We start from the raw sequence: 19,564 nt of genomic DNA, 5'->3' as shown, positions 1-19,564 counted from the left end.
GTTTGGTTTCTGCCTTTTAGTCCCCTGAATTCTATGTATTGCACAAACTTTATCAAGGAATGAAAATAAAGAAAATATCCTTAACATCCTGCCAACCTTTTAAATTTCTCCCTGTGCTGAGGGAACTTTTTGGGGTAATGGAACTTTTCTGTATCTTGGTTACACAAATGTATTCATTTGTCAAAACTCACCAAACTGTATACTTTAAAAGGGTGAATTTTACTGTCTATAAAGTATATCTCAATAAGCCTGACCAAAAACAAAACCAAAACCAAAACTGCCTTTCTTTGCCCTCCCTTACAGACTTAATTTTATGGTGTTATAATGACAATGTATGTATCCTTTTCTTAGTACTTACCCCCATGCAATTATTTAAAGTACCCTTCCATGTCACTACACTGTCCTGAAGCAGTGATTCTGAGAAAGGTCAGGGCCTCTAACCACTGGATGGACAGTGTGGCCAAGCCAGTGAGATCATAACATCTGGTAAGATTAGCGTCTTTTAAACTCTTCTCTTTGGTGTTACCAAAGTCGTTCATTAGGAAATTAATTCAAAAGCACCACCCCTCACAAATGAATGATAGGAGACGTGGAGTAGGTGTGATAACAGGCTGAGGCACGTATGGTAACTGATCAGGAATGAGCTCTCTTCTAAGGCAGGAGCTACAGCAAGTCACTGTTGGGTTTCTCTTCTCCTTCCCTCTGGCGTTCCCCAGTGTGATGCCAACAGCATCACCCCATGTATAATTTAGATATACACCCAGGCACCTGCCCTCAATTGCACAAGCCCAAGTCACTTTTTGTACCTACATAGTTGAGTGGGCACTAAAAGTAAACAATGATATGGATGGGAACAGCAAAGAAACCCAAACAGAAAAAGCACATCCCCTTTCAATCATATTCTTGTCACTGATTATTTCCTTGCACTATAGCTTAGTTACACAAGATCCTCATAATGGTCATTATCAAGGTAATAGAAAATCCAAGGCTCAGATTCCCCACAATGAAATTTGCTACTGGCCCCACCAAATGGCCCTCCTTAAATCCTGAAGGTAATCATTGGATACTTTTTCTGATTACTTCCTCCCACAGACTTTGCGTTTTCCCTACTTGTTGAATTACGATGGCCCATCTCATTGTAATGCCATCCCCCTAAAGCCCAAAATGTTCTGCCAACTCTTCCAACTCTAGTAGCCCCAGAAGGCAGGAGCAGACTGATGGGAGGCCAAAACTGGGTATGATAAAGAGCAAATACTACAGGGAATTCCCTGGTGGGCTAGTGGTTAGGATTCCCGGCTTTCACTGCTGTGGCCTGGGTTCAATCCCTGGTCAGGGAACTGAGATCCTGCAAACTGCGAGGCATGGCCCAAAAAAAAAAAAAAAAAAAAAAAAATGCTACCATTTGCTACCCGGGGGATAGAAGAGGGTAATCAAACACGGTCCTTAAGCATGAAACTTAAATGGAGCTGGGAAAACAATAATGATTTACTTATGGAAGACCAGAAGAGTATGATTAAAGACATGACCAGGAGCCCAGAGGAAAGTCTGCTACCTTAGGGACAATGGAGTTGAGAACATGAGGGAGCTCATGGGGAATGAGATAAAGGGTTCAGGCTATGAGGGGATGACTTCCCAGGAGAAGCAAGATCCTGAAAGAAATGCATGATTTGGACAGGTGAAGACTTGGCCATTTCAGATGAGGGGAGCAGCACAAAGAGAGGCACAGAGCGAGGAAGTAGCACTGCATGTGGAGAAGACGGGGGAGACCCTGGCATGGCTGGGTCAGGGCTCGCATGTTGGGGAGGCGGAGGGGAGAGGACTGAAGTGGGGCAGTGGGGCTTAACCAGGGACGGCCCTGTAACTTGGGCAGGTTTCTTCCTAGTATGCAGTTTCTGATGCTGAATGAAACTTGCGCTCCATTTGAAAGATTTCCCGCACACCTTACACTTGTAAGGTTTCTCCCCAGTGTGAACTCGCTGGTGCTGAACCAGGGTGATTTTCTGATTGAACGCCTTCCCACACTCCTGGCATTCATAAGGTTTCTCCCCGGTGTGGATTCTCTGATGTACTATAAAGCGTGAGCTACAGCTGAAAGTTTTCCAACATTCATGACACTTATAGAGTTTTTCCCCAGTGTGGAACCTCTGGTGCTGGAGAAATACCGAACTCCGGCGGAAAGCCTTGCCACACTCTTTACATTCGTAAGGTTTCTCCCCAGTGTGGATTCTCTGATGCTGAATCAGGACTGAATTTGAGCTGAAGCTTTTCCCACACCCCTTACATTCGTATGGCTTCTCCCCAGTGTGGATTCGCTCATGGATGACGCAGTCATAGCTACACCGAAAGGCCTTCCCACATTCCTTACATTTAAAGGGTTTCTCCCCAGTGTGGATTCGATGATGCCGGATAAGTTTTGAGTTGTAGCTGAAGGTTTTCCCACAGTCCCTACATTCATAGGGTTTCTCTCCCCCATGGAGTTTCTGATGCTGAAGGAGGTGGGAGTTTTGACTGAAGGCTTGTCCACATTCCTCGCACGGGTACGGTTTCTCCCCAGTGTGGATTTTCTGGTGCCGTGACAGTTTCGAGTTATATCTGAAGGCTTTCCCACATTCTTTGCATATGTAAGGCTTCTCATCCGTGTGAATTCTCTGATGCTGGTGAAGGTCTGAATGTTGGTTGAAATATCTGCCACACTCACCACATTTATAAAATACCTGTTCTCTAGGGAGGCTCTGCTTTGCAATGAGATGTGTGTGGACACCACATCTTCCTTCCAGTTGTCTGGCTATCTCTTCTCTTTCAACAGTGGAAGATGTATGATTCTGGACTGGCAAATCTGTGAAATCGCCATTCTTTGAGTTTGTTTTCTTCCCCATGTCATACAGCTTCAGCTTCTCTAAGCTGTTCTCAAAGTGAAGGTGCTGGGGAACATCCACCAGCCGTACCTCCATTATCGGTCTGTGTGACTCTGGTCCTTTAGAAATGCTCAGCTCTGGAGTTTGCCCTCCATTCTCAGTCTTGGTTTTACCACCTAGCATGATAAAAAGAAAACATAATATAACTGAATCACATTGCTGTACACCTGAAACTAACACAACATCGTTAATCAACTATACTCCAATATAAAGTAAAAATTAAAATAAATAAACACACACACACACACACACACACACTCACACACACACACAGAAAGTGAAGGGACGGAAAAAGATATTCCATGCAAATGGAAACAAAAAGAAAGCTGGAGTAGCAATACTCATACCAGCTGGAGTAGCAATACTCATACCAGACAGAATAGAGTTTAAAACAAAGACTGTAACAAAAAAACAAAGAAGGGCATTGCATAAAGATAAAGGTATCAAAGAAAAACAAGAGGAAAAGAAAAAAGAAAACATAACAGTCACCTATTTATGCTAGAAGGAGAAAGGGATTAAGCAGTACTAGCTTGCCTGGGACATATGTACTTTTTGGAGGGAGACATAGCCTCCTGATGGTGCCCTGAAGGAACAGTTAAAAATATTGGAGGTGGAGAAGGAAAGCAATGCCATTAAGACAACAAAACCAGCGCAGACAGCAGAAACTGTTAATGGAGACGAATGGAAGAAGAAAAATGGGAATGGGGTGGAGAAATTGCTGGAATGGAAAGGAATTAAGAAAAGTAGAGGGAGGGAATTCCCTGGTGGTTCAGTAGTTAGGACTCAGCGCTTTCACTGCTGTGGGCCTGGGTTCAATCCCTGGTTGGGGAACTAAGATCCTGCAAGCCGCACAGAGCAGCCAAAAAAAAAAGGGAAAGCATAAGGAACTGAGGTAGAGGAAGGCGATCTCTGAACTACAGCAAAGAGAGCTGGGTAAGCAGCTCTCATGCCACACAGCGTCCAGAGGGCTGGGAGATGCTGTCTGCAACAGTGGATCTCAAGGCCCTGTCAAGGCAAGAAACTGTCCAAATGCTTTAGAGTATTCTGTAATCTTTAAAGAGATGTGCTCTATAGCAAGTCTGACTGGGGAAAAAACGGTTTGTAACACTGCCGGTTTTGAGAGGTTCATAAAAGGACCGCAATTTCAAAACCTATGTGCTGTCCCCTGGGAGAGAGACTTACCCACGAAAGGAAAAAAGACATGGCTAGTCAAGACCCTTCTAGGACTGGAGGTGGCAACTGGCGGGCAAGGGGGACCCACACTCTCACTGGTGGCACTACAACAGGGAAGCCGTTTTTGCCTTTTCAGGCACCAAAGATATGACAAGTGAAACTTCTAGCTTAGTGTTTCTTGAGTTATTTTGACCATGACTCACTCAGTACACACATGCTTCCACACAAAAATGTATACACTCGTACAAAACTGAAACAGAAACAAAAGTTTCACAGAATGATACCCTTAATAAGAGTGATGGGGCTTCCTTGGTGGCGCAGTGGTTGAGAATCTGCCTGCCAATGCAGGGGACGCGGGTTTGAGCCCTGGTCTGGGAGGATCCCACATGCTGCGGAGCAACTCGGCCCGTGAGCCACAATTGCTGAGCCTGCGCGTCTGGAGCCTGTGCTCGGCAACGAGAGGCCGCGATGGTGAGAGGCCCGCGCACTGCGATGAAGAGTGGCCCCCGCACCGCAATGAAGAGTGGCCCCCGCTTGCCACAACTAGAGAAAGCCCTCGCACAGAAACGAAGACCCAACACAGCCATACATACATACATACATACATAAAAAGAATGTAAGCAGACAAGAATATCATTAAAAAAAAATAGAGTGATGAACATGTGACAGATTTTATACAAGTTTGGTCTATTTAATTTAAGCCTAGCACAGTCTAGTCTAATTTTTAAATGCTGAGCACAACTCACTGAGGAGTTGCAACCCAGAATTTTAAAAACACAGTTCAAGATTCTCAAGAACAGTGGTCCTCAAAGTGTGGTTCCAGGACCATCATTATCTGGGAGCTTGTTAGAAATTCAGATTCTCAGGCCCTACCCCAATCTGCCAAATTAGACTCTCTGAAGGTGGTGTCCAGCAGTCTGTGTTTTAACAAGCCCTGCAAGTGATTCTGATGCACACTAGGGTTTGAAACCCACTGATCTAGAAACTAAAAGAGGCAGTTGGAGGCTGTTTTTTAATGGTTTTAGGCTGCACTGTCTGATTAGGTGGTCACTAGCCACATGTGGCTATCTAAATTTAAATTAATTAAAATGGAATGAAATTAAAAATTCAGTTCCTCAGCTGCATTAGCCATATTTCAGGTGCTTATGCGGCTAATGGCTACCATATTGGAGAGTGCAGATATGTAACACTTCCATCACGGTAGAAAGCTTTACTGGACAATGCTGGTTTAAAGCTGTTGGCAGGCTAACTAAACAATGTGTAGCTGTGGCAAAGGGAGACACTGACAATTGCAGGTGGGTCCCTGGGAAAGGGTTTCATCAAGGTGACCTGAAGTGCTGGAGTCAACCTAAAGGTACCGATGAAAACAGAGTGTGGGTGAATAATAAAGGGGCATTTGGTTTACAGAGGTTCTGAATAGCATTAGCGATTGAGAGAGTATAAGAACAGGGCCAATTGAATGAGAAAGGCTATACACCAAATCTCTGGATGGTTCTTTACACTTATTTCAATTCAATATCTTTCAAAAAAGGAAACCACTCATTCCCAATCATGCTTTCTGCAAACCAACCAATACTTCACATTAATAGAATGAAAGAAGAGAATTGTATGATCATCTCAATAGATATAGAAAAAGCATTTCGCAAAATTCAACATCCATACACAATAAAAACTCTTAACAAATTAGGCATAGAAGGAACATATCTCAACATAATAAATGCCATAAATGACGTGCCCACAGCTAACATCATACTCAAGGGTGAAACGCTGAAAGCTTTTCCTCTAAGATGAGGAACAAGACAAGGGTGCCCACTCTCACCACTCCTATTCAATACAATACTGGAAATCCTAGCTAGAGAAAACAGGCAAGAAAAAGAAATAAAAGGTACCAGAAATGGAAAGGAAGAAATAAAATTGTCTCTATTTGCAGATAACATGATTTTATATATAGAAAATTCTAAAGACTCAACAAAAAACTGTTAGATCTAATCAATGAATTCAGTAAAGTTGCAGGATATAAAATTAACATACAAAAATCTGAATAATTTCTATACACTAACAATGAGTTTTATGAGAAATAAAGAAATTGATCCCATTTACAACAGCATCAAAAACAATAAAATACTTAGGAACAAATTTAACCAAGGGGGTGAAAGATATCTACTCGGAAAACTACAAGATATTGAGGGAAAAAAAAAAATCAAAGAAGACACAAATAAATGGAAAGATATCCTGTGTTCATGAATTGGAAGAACTAATATTGTTAAAATGTCAATACAACCAAAAATCATCTAGAGATTCAATGCAATCCCTATCAAGATGCCAATAGTATTTTTTACAGAAGTAGAAAAAACGCTCCCCAAAATAAACAGGCTTTCTTCCAAAAGCTAATTTATAACTTAGTGTTCAGGAATTCATAAACATTCCGTTCTCCTGTACAGTTTCACACACACCCATATAAAATATTCTTACAGAAACAAGTTCTTACTATATTCTGTTTATATTCTTAAGTTGACCAACAGAAACCTATTTTCACTACAAAAGGTTTGAAATCCTTTAGTTTTACAAAGAAAAATGACAGAAAATGAAATGTTTGGACTCGTCTTCTCCAGTTTGGGTCTGAAGCTCCAGCAAGGGAACCTTTTTCATGTTAAATCATTAAAAGACCGAAGGAGGCAAAGCTGAAGAGGAACATGGTAGGTTCTCCTGCTTACCTGTGCAGACACCTCTCACCTCTCTCCTGATGGGTGTCCAGGGATCCAGGCCCCCTGGTGCTTCCCCTCGCTCCAGCTGGAATATCAGATCTGGTTTTGGGAACGGAAATGCTGCTGAAGGAGAAAGAAAAGGAACAGGAAGCTGAGGAGAGTCTCCTCTGACCCCTCTCAGCCCACCCTCTGCTTTGCCAGGTGGAAAAAGAAGTGATGTCCTAGGAGATGAAGTGAGGCCAGTATGGAGAGACTCTGGGGTGTGAGGGCTCAAATTGTTTTGCTCAGGAGGAAGTTTATTCTGGCTCTGAGAACAAAGAAAGTTCCCACTGTCATTGGAAGTGTGTATGGGGGGCCCCCAGGAGACTCTCACACAGAGGAGATGGGACCAGAGTCTCCTCCAGGGAATTGAAAGAGTGAAGGAACAAACATGGAACCTTCTCAGTGCTCTGTGCCCAGAGCAAAGCCCCTCCCAGGAGAGTTCCCACAGGGAGAGAGGGGAAGTCTTTTTTTGGCCACACCTTGCAGCTTGTGGGAATCTTAGTTCCCCAACCAGGGGCTGAACCCGAGCCCTCGGCAGTAAAAGCGTAGAGTCCTAACCACTGGACCGCCAGGGAATTCCCGAGAAGTCCCGTTTAAAACCAAAGTGGCGACTTCCCTGGTGGTCCAGTAGCTAAGACTCCACACTCCCAATGCAGGGGGCCCGGGTTCGGTCCTTGCTCAGGGAACTAGATCCCACATGCTGCAACTAAGAGTTCACATGCCACAACTAAAGATTTCACATGCAACTAAAGATCACACATGCTGCAACTAAAGATCCTGCATGCCACAACTGAAGATCTCGCACGCCGCAACTAAGACCTGGCACAGCCCAATAAATAATAATTAAAAAAAAAAAAAAAACACCAAAGTAAACCCAGATCTTTCTCCAGCAGCTACTCCTAGAGCTGGAGATTGGGGCGCTCAGCTCATGGAGCATCAGTCCTGGTAGTATTAGAGATCCCAGATCCATTAAGGAGGAAGCCAGGAGCCCACAATGGCAAAAGCTGAGTTTTAGGGCTTCCCTGGTGGCGCAGTGGTTGAGAATCTGCCTGCTAATGCAGGGCACACGGGTTCGAGCCCTGGTCTGGGAAGATCCCACATGCCGCGGAGCGACTTGGCCCGTGAGCCACAACTGCTGAGCCTGCGCGTCTGGAGCCTGTGCCCCGCAACGGGAGGGGCCGCGATAGTGAAAGGCCCGCGCACCGCGATGAAGAGTGGCCCCCACTTGCCGCAACTAGAGAAAGCCCTCGCACGAACCGAAGACCCAACACAGTCAAAATAAATAAATAAATAAATAAAGTAACTATTAAAAAAAAAAAAAAAAAAAAAGCTGAGTTTTAGGAAGGAAGGAGGACTCACCCAAGGAAGTTACGTTTGCATAATTCTCCAGCATCACCTCCCTGTACAGGGTCCTCTGCGCAGAGGCCAGGCTGGCCCATTGGTTCTGAGTGAAGTACACGGCCACGTCCTCAAAGCTCACTGATTCCTGAAACAACAGGTTCCTGCTCAAGCCCTGGATGGGGCAGAGGGAGCGGCCTGAACTCCAGGGAAGGGAGGAATCTCCTGGAGTCCATGGCTCTGAGCCCCAGGGAGGGTGTGTACTGGAAAGAAGAGCCACACAGCACCCCAGTCAGGCACAGCCCTCAGCCAGCATCCCCATTTTCAATGTGCTTGCCTCTGGGGCCCCACTACTGTCATCCCAAGCACACAGTGCAGCACCTACTGTTGTCTGCCTGGTGATCACAGCAACCCTGGGTCTGGTTCCATGGGCTGGGTCCATCTTTCTGGCATGTTTTCTAAAATGACCACAGCAGGTATCTTTTGCCCAGCCTCCACCCATCCTGGAGCCCCCATCAGGGCCTCCCGCTCAGCTCCTCTCTGGATGGCCCCCTCCATATCTTTTAGTATAGACAGAGGGGCGATTCTTCCTCTTCCCAACATCTTGCCTTATCAGGAAGCTGTTTGTCCCATGAAGGCAATGTCACCTCCTCCTTTCCTAACACATCTGACTCCAGGGACAGAAAGGCAGTCTCCATTCTTCAACATGGACCTGTCCCTGATCACCTAAGCTCTGTCCGACCTGCCAACACTGTCCTCTTCACCAGGTGTGTCTCTTCCTGCCTCCCACTGGGGCCGTTTCCACCTTCCCAAGGGAGAAGGAAAGTCATAGCTTGTTTAGGCCATTGTGCCTTGTCCCGTGTCAGTTACTTTCACATCAATTAGCTCAATCCTTAGAACACATCTGTGAAGTAAGAATTATTATTCCCATTTCTAGATGATGGGGATCAGTGATAGTAAGCACTTTCAAATAGACAAAAATGAGTCCTCTTTATCTGAGTATTTATTACAAGGTTGAATAAGGAAGCAAAAATTTCAAAATGAACTGACCACTTACATAAATTAGTCCTACTATAATATAATATCTCTCCCTGAATCACACTGTCCCCTATCCCAGTCTGTCATGTCAACAACCGTCTCTTTGTGCTTAGTCCCTTATGGGTGGAGGAAATAACCAAAGAAGTATCGGAGGGTTGTAGCCATCATTGTAAAGATTGGTTCAGACAAGAACCATCGCTGGATGCTAAATCTAGGCGGAAATTTTGATGAGGAGCAGGATATGTGCATGCTCTTAAATGTTTCCCAACAGATTTATCAGTTGCAAGGGGAAAATAATAGCCATACAGTGAAGAAATCAGATAACACCTTGACCAGGAAATCTAAACATGGCTAGTGTGACTGATGAACTGGATTTCTAATTTTAATTCATTTTAATTTAAATAGGCACCTGTAGCTAGTGGCTCCCTTACTGAACAGGGGAGAGAACAGACACTTTGCTGATCCTGAATGTTAATATTCTGTCTTTACTTCCTTGAGAGTCAACAGCTGAGACCATGGTCCTGACCTTCTTCCTTCACATTATGGCTTCCACCCTCCTCTCCTCTCTAATTATCGATGCGTCCTTCGTTCTTTGTTCTCTGCAACATTCAGCTTCTCAACATCCAGCTCCATCTCTCATCACTCTGCTTTGGTCCTTTGCTAGTACTTCCTCCTTCTCTGTTATTAAATCAACAGCGTTGTAGATTCCTCTATGTGGGAAGCAGATAAGAGCAGCACAGCATAATGGCTAACAGCACAGACTTTAGAGCTGTGGTTCTCAACGGGGGGCGGGGCGGGGGGAGATACTGTGCCCAACAGGGAATATGTGGCAATGCCTGGAGATGGTTTTAGTGTCACAACTGTCGGGTGGTGGTGATGCTACTGGCACCTAGTGGGTAGAGGCCAGGGACAGATGTTACTGTGGGGGACACAGGAGGGTCCCCCACAGCAAAGGGTTACCTGGCCCAAAATGTCAACAGTGCTGAGGTTGACAAACCCTGCTCTAGAGCCAGACTCCCTAGGTTCAAATCCCATCCCTATAGCCATTAGCTGTATGAACTTGGATGAGACACTTAACTTTTTGTGCCTCAGTTTCTTCATTTGGAAAACTGGGACAACAGCAGTACCTAGCTTATGGGGCTCTTGTAAGGATGGAATGAATTAATATGTGTAAAGCAAACATCACCTGGCACATGATGTTATATAAATCTCAGCACTTATTATAACCACAGATGAGATTAGGGGAACTTCCTAAAAGATTCCAAATAACAAATGTTTCTCATAGAGACTGGAGCAAAGGCTGACAGTTATATCTATCTATCTATCTCACTTCTGAGAGGTCCTAAAAGAGAGCAACTCAGCTGAGAGGTTTGAGTTTTTAGCATCTCTTCTAGCTGTAATGCACATGACAGCTGGAAATCAAGCGGCCACCTTGGATCATGAAGTAACCTTGGGCATGAGAGCCAGTGCTAGGCCAGTGGAGCAAAAAGACGGAAAGAACGTGAAGGACTTCCCTGGTGGCGCAGTGGTTAAGAATCCACCTGCCAATGCAGGGGACACAGGTTCGAGCCCTGGTCTGGGAAGATCCCACCTGCCACGGAGCAACTAAGCCCGTGTGCCACAACTACTGAGCCTGCGCTCTAGAGCCCGCGAGCCACAACTACTGAGCCTACGTGCCACAACTACTGAAGCCCGTGTGCCTAGAGCCCGTGCTCCGCAACAAGAAAAGCCAGCGCAATGAGAAGCCCGCGCACCGCAACAAAGAGTAGTCCCCGCTCGCTGCAACTAGAGAAAGCCCGCACGCAGTAACAAAGACCCAACACAGCCAAAAATAATTAAATAATTAATTTTAAAACGAAAGTAATTTATTAAAAAAAGAAAGGACCTTGATGTGTGATGACAGTGGAGCTGCCACACTAGCCCTAGGCTGCCTCTCCCAGACTTCTTTGCTGTGAGAGAGAAGCTTCTATCTTGTTTAAGCCACTGTCACTTGGGGTTCTCTTAGTGGAACATAATCCCCCATGACTACTATAGTCCAGGCAAAGCACTTGGAGAGAACAGACTGTCCCAAAAGATGTTTAAACATTTCCTGACACAGAACTAATGTTGGCTTAAGTGCTGAAACAGAAGTGGATGGTCCAGTGTCCAGAAAAATGAACCAAATATACATTGCTCTTAAGTTTCTGGGATGGACCCTTCTCATTATATGATACATCCATTACGTGATATACCCAGCTTTCTCATTACATGATGTAGGACTCTTGAGAAAAATTTACTGAAATTATCCTGTACCACTAAGAAAACTCCGGAGGGAAAACTTCCTTCAATGCTGCATGAATTTGTGCCAACAATGGATATAGCCTCTTACACAGGTTAAGCTGCAGTCTTTGCAATGGGCTAGAGGCACTGGCTTCAGCTCCAAACTCAGCATTCCTCCAACAATTCACCTCCTTCATCAATCCACACCCTCCAATGCTCCCAGTTTGGGTTGCATTGTACCCTGACTCCGTGGTCTGCAGAGTAAACTCCTCCTGTGGGCGTGCCTGTTTAATCTTAGGAGGCAGCCTTCCTCTGTGTATTGTCACGCAGACTAGCACTCCTCAAATTTTAACTTGCCCATTAATTCCCCAGATATTGTACAAATGTAGCTTCTGATTCAGGAGATCTGAGATTCTGCCTTTCTAATGAGCCCCCTAGTGAGACCAAAGCTGCTCATCGGTGCACCGTACTTGCAGTTTGCATGGACGTAGATTCTCAGTTTCTAGGAGAATTTCTTGGCTGGTGCTCCCCTCTTTCCCAACCTGATCCTCCCAAGTTTATCCTACTCTCCCTCATCAACTCCCCTAACACACTCCTTTGCCATACTCTTCGATGGATGCAAAGCTAAGCACAGGACTGTTCAAGGCAGGCTACGGGTCCTGTAAAGCCCTTTCATATCTGTTTTGAATATGGAAAGCTGGAAGAAAGCTCAGCTCACCTGGGACCATGTCTGGAGCATGGCTGATGACCCCTGGCTTCACACGGTGCCCTCTCTGTTTGGAAAAGCAAGAACCTGCAGAGCTAAGAGGAAAAAGAACCACAATGAGACTGACCCTGTCTTGTTTCCCACACTTGCCACCTCTTCCTCCCTCAGTCTCCTTGCCACTATCCTTGGAAACATACTCTTAGGACACTGTGGATGGCCTCACTGCACCCTCGCTAGGGATTCATTGTGCGCTGCAACTGCTCCTTTGTACACTCTACAAATTTGCCTGGTGAGGATGGAAATTCCTAGAAAGAATCTCTGAAGTCAAGGACTGCAGTGTATTCATGGCTTTTAAGAAAATCCCTGACCCACTGTGAATGCGTTACTAAGTAGTCTGCACTGAATGCTTCTACTGATCATGAATGGCAAAGACTCTAAACAAGCTTCTGAAGAGAAAGTAGGGTAAAGGGGGGTCCGTGGACCTCTGCACCGGCTGCAGAAAAAAATGCAAGGGGTGTTCTGACCCCGGGAGGAAAAGGTAAGACGCTCAACGTCCCAGTGGGCGATGGGGACCGGAGACCACATCCACATCTTAACACTCCACCCTGGGAAGCAGGCGACCCCAAACGTCACCTGACCCCACCCTGAGTACCGCGAATCAGAGGAGATCCAGCCGGCTCTTCGAGGCAGGAAGGTCTATGGCGCCTCTCCGGCAGAGGGCTGGGACTAGGCTCGTGGCGCCCCGAGGGCCCCTCCGCGGCGAGTGCCAGGCCCTGACGCCCGAGCTCTGGGATGGGGAGGGCTGGGCTACTGGGGAGCAGGGTTGCGGAATCCCCAGCCGCTCCCTGAGTGCCGGCAGCCCAGCCGAACAGAGCCAAAGCGGAAGCGCTCCAGGCCGGCGCCCTGGGCGCCTCTCTAGGAAGCCGGGAGGCTGGCCCTTCTCCATGGTTCCCCCAAACCAGACCCGACTACTGCTCCCTCACCGGCTCTTCCCTATGGCTGCTCACCCGAAGTTGACGATCACTTCCTTAAGGACAGTTACCACGTTGTACTTCTTGTGATGCTTCGAGTTCTGGCGCTAAAGTTTGCTAGCAGCAACTTAACCTAATGAATGTAAAGCCCCATTCTCCCGCTTAGTGGCTGATGGCCTGGACTGTGACCTAAAATCATGAAGTCTGGGGTCTGACTATCCAGGTTCAAATCCTGTCTCCACCATTTATTCATTGTATGGCCTTGTGCGAATTACTAACCTTTTCCTCAGTTTTTCAGTTGAGAATGGTAATAGTTTCAAACTCATAAATTCAATGGATTAACTGACTCAGTCAATTCATGCAAAGCACTTATAACTTCTGGTTCTAAACTATCCCATAGATACAGGCTGTAATACTGTGATTTAAATACATATTTGGGGAATTCCCTGGTGGTCCAGTGGTTAAGACTCCCCGCTTCCACTGCAGGGGGCACAGGTTCATCCCTGGTTGGGGAACCAAGATACCGCATGCCACATGGCCAAAAAATTAAAAAATTAAACAAATTAAAAAAAAAAATACACATTTGGTCTTCACTTCTTTGTGACACAAGAAGTTTCTAAAATCCTTGGAGTCTCCGGAGTAGTGAGACTGCCTTTGTGTCTTCTGATACGTCGGTAGCTGGGGGCTCCTAACTTCGAGGTGACAGTTGGGGGGGCCTGGTCACCAGAGGAATCCACCAGGGGATTGGGACCACGTGGCCCCACCGCCTGGAGCAGAGAGGGGCTGGAGATCCATCTAATCACCAATGGCCAATGATTTAACAAACGTGCCTACCTAATGAACCTCAATAAAAACTCTCAAGGGATGGGGGGCTCAGAGAGCTTCCAGGATGAATACATGAAAAGTGCTGGCAGGGTGCTAAGCTAGTGAGGGCACAGCAGCTGTATGCCCCTTCCCCCCACACCTTGACCCATGCACTTCCACTTGGCTGTTCCCTAGTTTTATCTTTTGTGACAAACTGGTAACGAAGTATTTCTCAGTTCTGCAATGAGCCTTAGCTCTAATAAACCGTTAAACCTAAGGAGGGAGTCATGGGAACTCCAATTTTCAGCTGCACAGTGAGAAGTACAGGATGCCTGGGACTTGCAATTGATGTCTGAAGTTGGGGCAGACCCCTTAACCTGAGGTTCACCTGGGTAGTTAAGGGTCAGAATTGAACTGAAGTGTGGAGAGTTAGAGAAATGGTGTGGGGGAAAAAACAAAACCAAAAACCCCATACATTCGCTATCAGATGGCTGTGAGTAAAAACTCATAAGCGCACAATAAAAATACTTTGACAAGTAAGCATTCAAAAGTTTATTACTCATGAATGCTACCTGGAATACTATAGAATGCAGTTCATGAAACTAAAAAAAAAAGAAAAAAAAATTAATCCAAGAAGAAAAGGTGGGACAGAAGCACCAGTGGTAAACCAAGACACTAGTAGAAGACATCACTTATTTACATTAATATGAAGACTACCAAATGGCATCACCACTGCCACTTTGTTTTGGACTCTTGTCAAGGTAAGGAATACTGCCAAGCTTGACACCACCTGACCTTCCCACTCTTGTTCCCCTGTTTCATTCAGTTCAACAGCACACGATCTGAATCTCAGGTATCATTCCATTTAAAAACACCCTATGGCTTTCTACACCCCACCTGCCCAACACAGACCCAACAACTGGCTTCCGGGTCCAGTGGCCTCTGGCCAGTCCTCTATATTCCTAAGGTTCATACCACCCTTCCCCTTACACCATCTTTCTTTTGGGTGGAAGCTGAAGATTCCACTTTAGACAACCCCCTCAGCCAAGGACAGGTAACCCAAAACTGCCTGTATTTCCTCTATCACAGAAACTATTACACTGTATCTATCACCTGCCTATTAATACCACCAAGCAAAAATGAGCTGTCCTCCTTGTCCTAGTGAGGCTCAGAAGCCAGCTTTTGATTAGAAATGATTGGGAACCAGAAACTTTAAGGAACCAATGTATAATGTATTTGTTTTCCTAGTTTATTTTTATAAGAAAATTTACTAAACTCCAGCATCAAAAGCAGCTGGGATTTTACTTATTTATGGGAAATATATTTGTACAAGGGAAAAAAATTAACCCAGTGGTCTAATTATCATGATTTCCCATGAGAACATTACTTATGACTTTGTGTGATGACTTTGAATCTGGGCAGAGTGGGACTAAGGAACTGATTCTCCAATGACGACGTTAACAACCCTACCATCAATCTGCCTCATAATCCCGGCCCCAGTAACAGACTTTAATCCATATATTAGATTTGCCAACATGTCAAAAAGAACCTTTATTCTGTTTATAACAGCCTCTTATGCTCTCATGCTTTCTTGCCAGATGCCTTTGGAGCAGGTGCTTTCTGGGCTGGAGCTTTCTGACCCTTCTGAGCTTTTGGAGGAGGTGCTGCCTTCTGGCCTGCAGCTTTCTGGGCAGGAACCTTCTGGGCTGGAGCCTTCTTACCCGTAGCAGTCATCTTTTTTGCTGGAACCTTTGCAGCAGCTGCCGTAGCTGCCCCCTTAGCAGCAAGTGCTTTCTTGGGAGAAGCCTTCAGGAGAGCTGCCTTTTGAAGTTTCTTAACTTCAAGCTTGATTAGTCTGTTCCTCTGAAAAATTTCAAGAGAAATGTTTATCATATATGCATACAAAACACATATCTATCTTATATGTATGGAATATGTATGTATAGAAGACAACCCTTATGATGTCTAAGACTCCTATGAAGTCAACTTTGGTCTATAAGCTTAGGCAAGCAGAATTAACCAGACAAACAAGTTTAGGGTTGGAATACAACAATCCTGAATTAATTAAAAACTTACCATTTTCCTTGCCTTCATGACTTTGTAACGATCAAAATCTGTCATCTTGGCTTTCTGTTTAAAAAAAAAAAAAAAAAAAAATCCCTGTCATACCACCTTGTAATCCTCCCCAGGAAAGGTCCAAATTCAAATGACTCTAAATCATTACCTTTTCTCTGGCTTCAATCTTCTTGGCCCACCTTGTGGCTGCCCACTTTGCATTGATATCTGCCTTCTCCCAGGCTTCTCGGACATACTTCTGGCGGGCACTAGACAGAGCCAAGACCATAGATTAAGAAATCATCTTTGGGACATTCCTGGTGGCCCAGTGGCTAAGACTCCGTGCTCCCAATGCAGGGGACCCAGGTTCGATTCTTGCTCAGGGAACTAGATCCCACACGCATGCCGCAGCTAACACTCGGTGCAGCCAAAAAATAAAATAAATAAACAAACAGATATCATCTTTGAAGCCACAGAGATCCAAGGACAGCTTTTCGTCCTCTGAAAAGGCACAATTTATACCCCTCAAATTAAAAAAGCATAAGGAAAATGCCAAAAGAACCCTTCTCATTTTTTCTACTTCCAGCTCTAGTTGTCTCCATAGAAAACATACCACCTGACACAATGTATCAGTATCTTTTACTTGTTTGAAGGGTGTTCACTAAGCCAGAATGTCTTATAATCTCAAACACACAATTTTAATAAAAATATGCAAACCATTCCACTTTCTGGGTTTAAAAATCACCTGATCATGTATATAATATCACTCAGATAGTGGATGTGTAAAAAGCATTTTCCTTTTCATAAACAATGATGTAAAGTTAATCCTTATGCCTTATGCTTTTATTTTGTACAATAACACTTATAAAGATGTGTTCTTCAAACACCAAAAAATGGAATTATAATCATTTTGAAATTCCTTTCAAATATCAAAACGCAGTATGCTTAGAAAATAAACTAGTAATATGTCACAGCACATGTTCCATTGCAAACAACTGTCACCGCACAGCAACACACCATAGTGTTTCACTTCTATAACCTAAATCACGTCAAGAATCACAGAATGACTGCCTTAATCCCTTATAAATAACTGGGAATAGAACCTCTTTGTGGCTGTCATAAGGAGATGATGTATATTAAATACTTAATAGCCAACACATACAAAAAGCTCAACTAATGATAGAGTTGCAAGAGACAATTGCTATTTTTGTTCTGAAGCTAAAATGGACTAACATATGTTGGGGGAACCACACATATAGGGAGGCTTTTGTTGTGTAAAACGTGAAAGAAAGGGGAACAAGAGAAAAAGGATGGGAAATCTGGATAAAGGGAAAGCCAGAGAACTACCGGACCGCAGGGCATCTTAGAAGTAAATAATGCCTGTCCACTTCTACGATGTAAATCCCTCTCCTAAACTGCTCTCACTTTCACACTGCTTACTATGTTCTCAAGAGAAAAACAACAAAATAGCAAAAACATTTTTAAATTAAACTAAGCAAACTTTTGCTAGCATTAACAAAACTAGGGGAGGGGTGACGGTTGGTGGATAGTTACCTGTGTGGGAATTTGAGGATGAAGTCAGTGAGCTGCATGCATTTGAAAGGCATAGCCTGTCTCCTTACTTGAGTGCAAGGTCCATCCACCAAAGCCTAGAAGACGTAAAACCAAGGAACTCAGTGTAAAAATGTAAGAGCATTCAAAATGCAGATATTCTATATAATAGTCCTTTCAGAATCATCAAATTCTTATATTTAAATGCTTTTTTTAAAGGTTAAAAAGACTTAGCAACAGTAGCACAGCATAAAACCCAACTACATATAATTTAAAGTCTTTAACCCTTGCACTCCCAACAAATAACTTTATGATTATTCACGGCCTTTGGTCAATCCCTTAGTTGTGGTACTCAAACAGTGACAATAGCAAATAACGGCTTTCTATGTGCCTGGCTTTGTTCTAAACTTGCTTTAAACATAATAACTGATTTAAACCTCACCTATGTTTTAGCCCATAATTAGTTAAAAACTCTGCCTAGCTGAAGGAGCAGAAGTATTACTCAAACCCAGTAGTATGCGCCAATTCAAGTCTGTACTCCTAACCCCTATCTGCGCTGGCTGTTTCCTAAAATAAAGCTACCACCCGTGGTACTCCTATCCTAAGATGGCTGTTGGGACAATTACCATTATCATCTACACTGCATACCATCCACTGCCATGTGAAGCTGTGACGCTTTTCCTTTGCACTTACCCTGTTCTGATCAATAACATCTACAATCGCGACCAGCCTCCCGGCATGAGGCCCAAAGGAGACGTAGGCCACCCGGCCAACCTCCACGAAGCGCCTGAACACCTAAAATTGAGAGGTGGGGGAGAATAACTGATTAAATATACTCCCTAGTTTGCAAGGCTTTGCAGCTTAAAGGTAGTGTGGCTAAAAACAGGGAAAAAGAATGTTGAGGGTAACACGCCCAGGTGCCATGGAGCAACCTAGATGGACGAAATCCGCAGAGGCGGCGGCGGCGGCGGCAAAAGCCAAGTTCCCGCTGGCCTCCGGGCCTATGAGGCCTGCACGGCCGGATCACCAGCCCCATCCCGGCTTGGCCCCGGTGGCCACCCCAGCGGTCCGGGGCAGGCGGCCGAAGCGCGCACGCGTGCCCAGGCAGCGCCGGGCCTACCGGGCCCCACACGCGCTAGTCAGGCGCGCGTCCGGAAAGCTCCCAACTCCACGTCCTGCCCACCCGAGGACCCTCACCGCGCGCTACCTAAGACCCACTGGGCGCCATTCCGCGCCTCCACTCCCCAACCCAAGCAGAGATGGAACGGCATGGCGGGCAGACCCGGAGCCCACGCCTGGAACACTCACCATATTGGCGGCGTTCGGCGAAAAGGAAGAAAACCCCCCTCAACCGTGCGCATGTGTAGAAGGCCGCTCCGCCCCTGCGATGAACGAGACGCCGACGTGGGCACCGATTGGTTGGGACGTTCGCCCGTACGCGCACGCATGCTCACTGGGAAAACAAGCCGGAGGCTGCTGGAGCGTGCCGAACCCGCGCTCCTTTTCCCTGACTGGAATCGCGGGATTGGCTTAGTTGATACCGCGGGTAATTTGTAGGAAGGTTGTCTCTTAGGGCTTGAGGGTGAAGGCGCAGAAGCTGTGCTTTCCATTGTGACTCTGTCCTCATTCCTTTCGACTTTCTATTTTAACGTTCTTCCATCTTTCCTTCCGCTACTCAGTACGTTCTCTCCCGATTTTTGTCTAAATGTTACCGATGGCTTAATACTAGATTTTTTCTTTCCGTAAGTGACTCCAGTAATTTTATTAACCTTTCATCTTAAAATATTTCAGACTTTACAGAAAAGTTACAAAACTGGTACAAATAATTCCCATGAACGTTTCACTTAGATTCCCCAAGTGGTAACATTTTACCGTTGCTTTATCTTTTAATCTTTTTTTTTTTTGGACCATTTGAGAGGAAATTGCAGACATGATGTTCCTTTATCCCTACACACTTAAATGTGATATTTCCTAAAAACAGTGACATTATTCTACATAATCAGTTCA

The 19,564-nt window shown here is 45.1% G+C and overlaps 2 protein-coding genes across 6 annotated transcripts; both read right to left on the bottom strand.

Annotated features, from left to right (window-relative positions):
• Positions 1–1,461: 1,461 nt before the first annotated feature.
• ZNF619 (zinc finger protein 619) lies at positions 1,462–13,029 on the bottom strand. Of its 5 annotated transcripts, none has more exons than XM_057555644.1 (5): positions 12,829–13,029; positions 12,189–12,271; positions 8,195–8,321; positions 6,803–6,916; positions 1,462–3,031 (listed from the first exon to the last, which is right to left on the bottom strand). In XM_057555644.1, the coding sequence occupies exons 2-5, from the start codon at positions 12,207–12,209 to the stop codon at positions 1,587–1,589; spliced, it is 1,707 nt and encodes a 568-aa protein (XP_057411627.1). In that variant the 5' UTR covers positions 12,210–12,271; positions 12,829–13,029; the 3' UTR covers positions 1,462–1,586. The 5 variants fall into 5 exon arrangements, with proteins under 5 accessions (XP_057411627.1, XP_057411628.1, XP_057411629.1 ...); XM_057555645.1 differs by having other exon boundaries at positions 6,803–6,913; XM_057555646.1 differs by lacking the exon at positions 12,829–13,029 and having other exon boundaries at positions 6,822–6,916; positions 12,189–12,272.
• A 2,443-nt stretch (positions 13,030–15,472) lies between these two features.
• Positions 15,473–18,961, bottom strand: RPL14 (ribosomal protein L14). The gene is made up of 6 exons (XM_007193427.2): positions 18,866–18,961; positions 18,251–18,352; positions 17,561–17,655; positions 16,176–16,275; positions 16,028–16,081; positions 15,473–15,814 (listed from the first exon to the last, which is right to left on the bottom strand). The coding sequence occupies exons 1-6, from the start codon at positions 18,866–18,868 to the stop codon at positions 15,533–15,535; spliced, it is 636 nt and encodes a 211-aa protein (XP_007193489.1). The 5' UTR covers positions 18,869–18,961; the 3' UTR covers positions 15,473–15,532.
• Positions 18,962–19,564: the final 603 nt, after the last annotated feature.

Source organism: Balaenoptera acutorostrata, chromosome 10, assembly GCF_949987535.1.
Source record: "Balaenoptera acutorostrata chromosome 10, mBalAcu1.1, whole genome shotgun sequence".
Classification (NCBI taxonomy): Eukaryota; Metazoa; Chordata; class Mammalia; order Artiodactyla; family Balaenopteridae; genus Balaenoptera; species Balaenoptera acutorostrata.
This window is presented reverse-complemented; position numbering and strand designations above follow the sequence as displayed.

Coding starts and splice junctions, on each gene's coding strand:
- ZNF619 (XM_057555644.1), bottom strand. CDS start 12,209: ATGCTCCAGACATGGTCCCAG. Junction 6,917..8,194: donor TGCAAACGTAACTTCCTTGG/GTGAGTCCTCCT, acceptor TTTCTCCTTCAG/CAGCATTTCCGTTCCCAAAA. Junction 3,032..6,802: donor GGTGAGAGGTGTCTGCACAG/GTAAGCAGGAGA, acceptor TTATCATGCTAG/GTGGTAAAACCAAGACTGAG.
- RPL14 (XM_007193427.2), bottom strand. Junction 16,276..17,560: donor ATCCTCAAATTCCCACACAG/GTAACTATCCAC, acceptor GGCTCTGTCTAG/TGCCCGCCAGAAGTATGTCC. Junction 15,815..16,027: donor TCATGAAGGCAAGGAAAATG/GTAAGTTTTTAA, acceptor GAAATTTTTCAG/AGGAACAGACTAATCAAGCT.